Consider the following 9,145-nt stretch of genomic DNA (forward strand, 5'->3'; position numbering starts at 1 on the left):
CTGTCTTCTCTGAAGGCTTTGCTGCCCCACTCCTATTTTGTATCTCTTCTGGACTCCGAATTTGGTTATAATATTCATAATACTTCATTGTGCTTAATTGGTTATATATCTATCTCCCTGCTAGGAAAGAACTTGGTTTATTTATTTTTTTAGTTATTGAGAAGGAGTTTCGCTCCTTTTCAAAGGGAAGAGTTGCCCAGGCTGGAGCACAATGGTGCGATCTTGGCTCACCACAACCTCCGCCTCCCAGGTTCAAGAGATTCTCCTGTCTTAGCCTCCCAAGCAGCTGGGATTACAGGCGCAGGCTACCGGCTAATTTTTGTATTTTTAGTAGAGACGGGGTTTCATCATATTGGTCAGTCTGGTCTCGAACTCCTGACCTCAGGTGATCCGCCTGCCTCAGCCTCCCAAAGTACTGGGATTACAGGCGTGAGCCACAATGCCTGGCCGGTTTATTTTTTACTTTCTGTTTTGTTTTGTTTTTGAGACAGGGTAGGGTGTGGGCTGGGGAGTGGGAGGGTGCTCTTCCCTGGCTCTCAGAAGTCCAGCTCTTCTTTCATCAGCTGCTTCCTTTTATTTTCTTTTTTCTTTTTTTTTTTTCACTCCGTTGCTCAGGCTGGAGTGAAATGGTGCGATCTCGGCTCACTGCAACCTCCGCCTCCCGGGTTCAAGTGATTCTCCTGCCTTAGCCTTCCTGAGTAGCTGGGATTACAGGTGCGTGCCACCATGCCTGGCTAATTTTTGTATTATTAGTAGAGGCAGAGTTTCACCGTGTTGGCCAGGCTGGTCTCAAACTCCTGACCTCAGGTGATCCACCTGCCTCTGCCTCCCAAATTGCTGGGATTACAGGCATGAGCCACTGCGCCCCACCAGCTGCTTCCTTCTTCCACTACTTTACTTAATTGTGCAGGAGGCCTGGGCCAGCTTCTGTGTGAGCTGCCGGCTGGTGTTCCCCTGGAGGGATTGGGAGACTGCTATAATCATCCCCATTAGCAGTTGGCAGCCCCCCAGTGAGATACTCTTTGACCTGGACTGGCTTAGCCCTGATAGCTGCCAGGCCTGCTGTGTTGCTCACCCTGAGTGGTGACTGCACCCGCTAGACTGTTCACTTTCCACCCTGCCCCACATGGGTGGACCCTGGCCCCAACTGGCACCCTGGATGTCTCACACTGTCAGCCTGAGAAGACCGGCTCCAAGAACCAGTGCCCCTAACCATGGCGGCTTTGCTCCTGGGCACTTACCAAAGTGCAGTGCTGTCGGGGAGCAGAACTCAGAGTCCAGGCAGAAAACAGCCATTGGTGGCCCCTGCTGTGAGTCGATGTTCCCCGGGAGGCTAAAGCATGGCGAATGGAATGATGATAACACAGAGACCTTTAACTGAGCATGGACTCTGAGCCAGGGAGTGGCTCTGTCATCGAAGAAAGATTACACATATGATCTCTCTTTATACTCACAACAACCCCTTAAGGTAGGAGTGGGGTCCGTGTTTTTTTGAGATGGAGTTTTATTCTTGTTGCCCAGGTAGGAGTGCAGTGGCGCAATCTCGGCTCACTGCAACCTCTGCCTCCTGGGTTCAAGTGATTCTCCTGCCTCAGCCTCCTGAGTAGCTGGGGTTACAGGCGTGTGTCACCATGCCCGGCTAATTTTGTATTTTTAAGTAGAGATGTTTAGGTCTCCATGTTGGTCAGGCTGGTCTCAAACTCCCGACCTCAGGTGGTCCGCCTGCCCTGGCCTCCCATAGTGCTGGGATTACAGGTGTGAGCCACCTTGCCCGGCTGGAGTGGGGTCCTTTTTACAGATCAACATTCTGAGGTGAAATATTCAGCCTAAGACCACAAAGGTGTTAAGTGGCACAGCTGGGATGGCAGCCCCAGAATTCCTGCCCTCACCACCATGCCAGCTTTCCAAAGGTGGTGTGTGCGGGGGAGGTGGAGATAGTGCAGGTTCTAAATTGTGTATTTACCAAGGATTGGCTGTGCAGACTGACCTCCAGGGAACTGGAAAACGCAGGTTTGGCTGAAACTGACGTTATTCAAGAGGCGGATTTAGGGGCGAGGCCTAACACCTGCGGCTTCACTGCATGTAGCTACCTCACAGGGCATGGTATTATCATGCTGCAAGCTGTTACCTAGGGGAGATGAGCCCGCAGCAGCAGCTTCAAAGGTCATGAAATCAGGGAGCCCACAGGCCCCAAAGGGTGTGGAAGTGAACAGGGCAGGCAGGCTTTCTGCCTTGTTTTCATGGGGCTAGGAATAGGATGTCTCCATGATGGGTGAACCTCAGATTTTTTTTGAGCCCCAACTGCTCTAGCCATTTCCTTCTTCCTTAAACCCCTAAAGGCAGCAGTCTACCTTCTGCCTTCCAGAGGTGCTGCATCGACATCCAGCCCCAGCCTTGGATGAGTCCTGGGGTGAGCTGGTGTGCTGTCTCTTGAGCCTGTCTACGCAGGGCCACTGACTGCATTCCTTCCTTGGTGTCTCTGTTATTGTGATGGGCTATAACCCTCACCATTATCCCTTTGGGGCCTTTGTTTTCATCCAGGTGCCCACATCTCTAAATGCCCCCTTTATTTTCTTCTCCGCTAGACACATCTTCCTATTACGTCCCATTCTGCTTTAAAAGCCGTTGAGAAGCCCGCTGGGCGGATGCCATTTGCCCAATCCCGTTCCCTAGTCTCTCCTCCCAGGCAAGTGTTTTCAGGGAACTTCTCCATCGTCCCTGAGATGGCTCGTGACCCCGGGGCTGGGTACATGGAAATTTAAGACTATAGGTCTGGGGCTGCTGCCCTGGCCCTTATTGCCAACATGGCCTGACTCCACGGGTTTTTATTGCCTTAGGGAGAGGCGGATGGCCCCGTGGGAAGGGCGCTGGACGGAGGGTGGAGGCGAAGCTGCCCTCCGCCTGCCTCAGAACTGAGAAGGCTAGGTGCAAAGCCCGCCCTATAGCTTGAGCCCATCGCTTGGGGGCACCGAAGCCATCTAGGCACTAACGCCCTGCGGTGCAGCCGGTGGGACTCCCAGCGACTTCCTTAGGAGTCCGCGCTCCCTGGGAGTCCCCCCCACACGGGGTCGCCTCGCCCTGGCGGCTGCTCGCGCCTCCTGCTTCCTCTAGGCCACAGGGCTCCCCACCCGACCGTGACGCACGGCACCCCCGCCCCTTCTCTTCCCGCTGATCCAGCGTGCCGCGCTTTCTCCTCCTCTGGTCTCGCCGCCTCCTCTCCCCCTCGAATCCAGTCCTGGTTTCCCCGCCGCCAGCCTCCCTCCCTCCCGGCGGGACTAGCTCCCCGCCCCGCCCCGCCCCCGCCTCGCCCGCCGTCACCGCGGTCCGCTAGGCTCCCCGCCTGCCCCCGCTCCCGGCCGCCCGGCCCGGCCCGGCTCGCCCAGTCCAGTGGCTCCAGTCCGGATCTCGCCGCCGCCCGGCCCAGGTGCGAGTCCCTGCTGCTGGGGAGGCGGCGGGCCCCGGCTCCCCTCGGCCGCCTCCGCCGCCTCGCCCGCCCGGGGTTGGCGGGGAGGGAACAGCTGGGCGGCCCCAGAGCCCCTCGGAGGACAATGCGCCCGGCGCTCGGCCACCCTCGCTCGGTCTCCTCCGCGTCCGGCTCCTTCCCGCCGCCCCCGGCCGCCGCCCGGCTGCAGCCCCTCTTCCTCCGCGGGGGCTCCTTCCGCGGCCGGAGAGGCTCGGGCGACAGCAGCACCAGCACCAGCACCAGCCGCGGGGGAGGCGGCGGCAGACGCGGCGGGGGCGGCGGCTCCCCGAGCAGCAGCACGGGCGCCGAGCGCGAGGACGACGACGAGAGCCTCAGCGTCAGCAAGCCGCTGGTGCCCAACGCCGCGCTCCTGGGGCCGCCGGCTCAGGTGGGCGCCGCGGCCGGCCCAGCGCCCGCCGCCTTCTCCTCCTCAGCCGCCACCTCCTCCTCCACCTCCACGCCCACCTCCTCCTGCAGCATGACAGCCGCGGACTTTGGCGGGGGCGCCGCGGCCGGGGCCGTCGGGGGCCCCGGGAGCCGCTCGGCGGGGGGCGCGGGCGGCACTGGGACCGGCAGCGGCGCCTCTTGCTGCCCGTGTTGCTGCTGCTGCGGCTGCCCAGACCGCTCCGGCCGCAGGGGTAGGCGCCGCGGCTGCGCCCCCAGTCCCAGGTGCCGCTGGGGCTACCAGGCGCTGTCCGTGGTGCTGCTGCTGGCTCAGGGCGGCCTGTTGGACCTGTACCTCATTGCCGTCACCGACCTGTACTGGTGCTCCTGGATCGCCACTGACCTGGTGGTGGTGGTGGGCTGGGCCATCTTCTTCGCCAAGAACAGCCGGGGCCATCGGGGCGGAGCGGCCAGCGGGGCGCACAACCACCACCTGCACCATCACCACGCTGCCCCGCCCCTGCACCTGCCTGCCCCCTCGGCTACTACCGCTGGGGCCAAGGCGCGCGGAGCCCGCGGGGGCGCCGGCGGCGCAGGAGGCGGCCTGGGGGCGGCCGCGGCAGCGGGCGAGTTCGCCTTCGCCTACCTGGCCTGGCTTATCTACTCCATCGCCTTCACTCCCAAGGTGGTGCTGATCCTGGGCACGTCCATCCTAGACCTCATCGAGCTGCGCGCGCCCTTCGGCACCACGGGCTTCCGTCTCACCATGGCGCTGTCTGTGCCCCTGCTCTACAGCTTGGTGCGGGCCATCAGCGAGGCGGGCGCACCCCCGGGATCGGCAGGACCCCTGCTGCTACAGCCCCAGCGGCACCGCGCGGCCGGATGCTTCCTGGGCACGTGTCTAGACCTGCTCGACAGCTTCACGCTGGTGGAGCTGATGCTGGAGGGCCGCGTGCCACTGCCCGCGCACCTGCGCTACCTGCTCATCGCCGTCTACTTCCTCACCCTCGCCTCGCCGGTGCTCTGGCTCTACGAGCTCAACGCCGCGGCCGCGGCGGCGGCATCCTGGGGCCAGGCCTCCGGGCCTGGCAGCTGCAGCCGCCTTCTGCGCTTGCTGGGCGGCTGCCTGGTAGACGTGCCCTTGCTGGCGCTGCGCTGCCTCCTGGTGGTCAGCTACCAGCAGCCCCTCTCCATCTTCATGCTCAAGAACCTCTTCTTCCTCGGTTGCCGCGGCTTGGAGGCCCTGGAGGGCTGCTGGGACCGGGGCAGTCGGGCCTCCCCGAGTCGGGCCAGAGGGGGCTACGGTGCTCCGCCCTCCGCCCCTCCACCGCCTCCGCCACCACCTCAGGGAGGCTCCCAGCTGGGCCACTGCATCTCGGAGAACGAGGGGGGTGCCCATGGCTATGTCAACACCCTGGCTGTGGCCTCCCATAATTGAGGGTGAAGGGCATGGGTCCTTGATTTTGGGTTGAGAGTCCCCAACCCCCTTGTCTTCTACCTTCTGTCGCCCAGATTTGATCAGGCTGTATTTGGAAGAGGTAATCCTTTTCAGGGCTAAGGGCCAGGGTGTCCTTCTGTACCCCTGGGGTAAGGACAGCTGGGAGGGAAACCAGCAGTTAATGGTGAGGGAGGTAGGTGCAGTTACCCTCTCCTCCTGTCCTACCCCAATCCTGACCTCAAAGGGGCTGGTACCTCTGCTTCTTGCTTTGCCCACCTCCACTCTAATTCCCATCCATTAGGAGGAGAGGGGTGCTGGGCCTTGGACCTTCTCTCTTGCTTAGAAGTGCCAGCCTCTTTTAGGCTGTGGTTAGTGGCCATTGTCACATGCCTTGAAATTGACCCAGAACCTACTTTTCCACTGATGTGTCTATTGGATTTCTTCCAGGTGATAGATACAAAGTGTATGTCTCTGTGTGTGTAGTGTTGTTTTCTTGTGTCCACCCTGTGGCCCTTTGCAACAGGTAGGAGATCTGGGGAGGCCCTGCCCCCTACACCATACTTACCACCACCCTCCTGTTTTCTGCCTGGATTTGTGACCATGAATTCCCAGGAAGAGCTGGGCCCCTGGGAGCTGCCCAGGTACTCCCCTTGAAGGGAGAGGCTCACCCAGGATCTTCCTCAATCCTGCTCCTCTCTTCTCAGCTCAGGGAGAGGAGGGGATCCATTCTCTAAGGACCAAACTGCACCCTTTCTTGGGTGAGCGAGCATTTCTACCTCCGTGCTTTCAACTTGTGTTGCATCATGCACTGATGCTGCTTGCAAAAAATGAAGACAAAATACTCAGAAGTTGCATTTGCCATGGCCACTGGCTCCAGCTGGGGTTTGGTGCCAGTGTTATTACAGGGTCTGCGGAGTATCAGCCATTGGCTTGGCCTCTCTCTGTTCCTCCCTCTGCACCTAGAACTCTTATCCTTCCTGTGGTTTGGTGCCAACTGGGTCGGATCTGGGCTTAGAGTAATAGCTTTGGTGGGGTTCCTGGATGGCTGTGAAGTTGGGCCTCCCATGGGCCCAAGGGAGTAGGAAGCCCCATTCCCCACCTGTCCTTCCTCTAGGAAGTGTAGATCAGAAAGGGAGGTGGTGACCTCCCGCCTGTGGTCTGGTTAAGAGTCTCACTAGGGCCAAGGCAGGCTGCAGAACTTTCCCTCTTAGAATGCCTCCCATTGAGGGTGATGACAAGAGACATCCTGGGACTGTGCACTTACAGTCTTGGTGTGGAATGTCACTGCTGCCATCTTTGAGGCAGGATAAGTATTTTTACATATTTTAAGGGTGCAGGAGGACAGCAGCTAACAAGGCCAGGAAATACTCACTTCTCTCCACCCTCAACAGGATGTGGTGGGGGTGAAACTTGAAGAATTTTTGTTTCCCCTTCTCCTTCTTATGTTTGAGATGTTTTATGTAGTGTAATAAACTCTAGACAAGTTACCAGAGGATGTGGATTCTAGTTGTGATTCTGTCACTCATTGGCTTTGAGTGACATATCATTTTAATTTTCTGGGCCTGTTTTCTCACCTTAAAAAAGTAGAAGTTAGATGAGTGATCTCTAAGGTTGAAGGTAATTTCAACTCTCACATTCTTTGAGTTTGTGGCTCTTGAAAGCCCTGGTCCTGATGCTCCCTGTAAAGGTGGCCAGGAGAGAAGCCAGCCAGGCTGCACCGGCAGAACATTCCCTGCTCTGCACTGGGTGTGTGAAGCCCCAGCAGAGAGGGCCAGAGGGAGGGCTTGGGTGCCTGGGCTAGCTGTGGGGCAGGGCCTAGCACAGCTGCAGAGTACACAGGGAGGGCCAGAAGTGCCAAGTCACTGGCCGTTAACTCAGCACCCAGGCCAAGCCCCGCCTCCCGCTGGAAGCCCCCTCTTCCAACTGCTTCGGGGCTTAGGGCAGAAGACACCCATGTAGACAGACATAAGAGGGGCAGAAGGCTGGACCAGAGTTCTCTTGAGCCTCCTCGTGCTCTCAGAGCAGGGAACAGCGGGGGAAAATGTTTACACTCCATACACTATCTGTGCTTCCAGTCCCTCACCCTATGTGGCCCAATAGCTGGCTGAATTTCACACTTAATTGGTTTTTTTCTGCCTTCTTCCCCTGCTCCCACTGACTCCTCTCCTCTCCCTTTGATTGTACTCAAGGTTCTGGGGCCTAGGCCCTGGGTGGGTACCATCAGCTGCTCCCTGTTCCCATGTCCTCTCTCCAGCTTTGCTCTGTTTCTCTGCTACCTAATCTCAGTGACTGTGAAAGGACATTGTGTCTGAGCCATGGCCAGCTGCTGGCTGGCCCCCTGACTTGTCCCCTTTCTGTTGTTTGGATGGCCATCTCCTGCTGGGCCTCCCTGACTGTAAAATCTCTGTACTGTTAGGTTTTTGGTGGGAGGCTGTGATAAGTTCCAATGAGCTGCCACTTCCTTGGATGTCAAGAGGCTGATGGCAACTGGGCCAATTCTGGCAGACACCAGGCCCCCAGCTCAGCCCCAGTCACCCTCTTTTCACACGTGGGTCAAGCACCGTGTGCTCAGAGGGTCAGTCCCTTCCTCTGCTGTGTTTTTCTTGAGTCCTTGCACTCACTTTCCCTGCCCCATTCACGATGACCCCTAAAGCTTCCTTTGCCTTGCTTTCTAGGGCATCCCTAGTGAAGGGGCAAACGTGAGATTTCCCCATGGGCCTGACAGCCAAGGCAGTGCACTGCCTTCCGAGGTCAATGCCAGCACGTGCATAGTTCACGGAAAAGGATCCTGGGCTCAGAATTTCAAGAACCGCCTACCCCTAACATTTCAGCAAGTCAGGGCCTTCTCTGTGAGTCCCCAAATCCTTACTTATTTTCAAAAGACTAGACCCTCTCTAAAGACTGTTTCATTTTAACATGCCCTGATTCTGCATCCGTGGGTTTTGTGAAAGAGAGCTAGCTGGCGGTTAGAGCCTGGAAGAAGGAGGGAAGTGGCACCTCACTAGCATTTATCACTTTTTTCCTTCTCTTTTTAAAAATAAAACCAGACTCTGTTCTGAAAATAAAAAACTTGAGGCTTGTGACAAGCTTCCTGTGTGGTTTGTTTCAAGATCTTTTCTGTCCTGGTTTCCTTACAAAATTCTTAAATGTCACTGTGACATTTGCCATTATTTTATAGGTTTGTGTTAACATTAGGGGTACACCTTGGCCCTTTCCTTCTAGGCAGTTGGCATGTTTTTGAGGGAGGCAGTGAGGCTGTGGCCTGGAGCTGGTGAGTGTCTGATAGGCTTTGTTGGCACAGCCAGCTCTGCTCTAATGGACTCAGCCTGAGAGTGATTTTTTCTCATCGCCCTGGGCTCTCTCGCACTTTTCTTTCTTTCCTTCCTTCTTTTTCCTTTTTTTTTTTTTTTTGAGACGGAGTCTTGCTCTATGCTCCAGGCTGGAGTGCAGTGGTGCAATCTCGGCTCACTGGAAGCTCCGCCTCCTGGGTTCATGCCATTCTCCTGCCTCAGCCTCCTGAGCAGCTGGGACTACAGGCGCCCGCCACCGCGCCCGCTAATTTTTTGTATTTTTAGTAGACACGGGGTTTCACTGTGGTCTGGCTCTCCTGACCTTGTGATCCGCCCGCCTCGGCCTCCCAAAGTGCTGGGCTTACAGGCGTGAGCCACTGCGCCCGGCCCTTCCTTCTTTTTCTTTTTGAGACAGGGTCTCACTCTGTCACCAGGGCTGGAGTGCAGTGGTGCCATCGTAGTTCACTGCAGTCTCAAACTCTTGGGCTCAAACAATCCTCCTGCCTTAGCTCCCAAGTAGCTGGGACTACAGGGGTGTGCTACCACGCCCGGCTTCCTATTTCTCTCTAA

General features: G+C 57.5%; 1 protein-coding gene across 1 annotated transcript; it reads left to right on the forward strand.

The window, feature by feature from the left end:
* The first annotated feature begins 1,717 nt into the window (after positions 1-1,717).
* TMEM121B (transmembrane protein 121B) lies at positions 1,718-8,366 on the forward strand. Its single transcript, XM_033233039.1, has one exon. It carries the CDS (start codon positions 3,549-3,551, stop codon positions 5,283-5,285), a length of 1,737 nt encoding a protein of 578 aa, XP_033088930.1. The 5' UTR covers positions 1,718-3,548; the 3' UTR covers positions 5,286-8,366.
* The last annotated feature ends 779 nt before the right edge of the window (positions 8,367-9,145 follow it).

Source organism: Trachypithecus francoisi, unplaced genomic scaffold (assembly GCF_009764315.1).
Source record: "Trachypithecus francoisi isolate TF-2019V2 unplaced genomic scaffold, Tfra_2.0 Lachesis_group14, whole genome shotgun sequence".
Lineage (NCBI taxonomy): Eukaryota > Metazoa > Chordata > Mammalia > Primates > Cercopithecidae > Trachypithecus > Trachypithecus francoisi.

Coding starts and splice junctions, on each gene's coding strand:
- TMEM121B (XM_033233039.1), top strand. CDS start 3,549: ATGCGCCCGGCGCTCGGCCACCCTCGCTCGGTCTCCTCCGCGTCCGGC.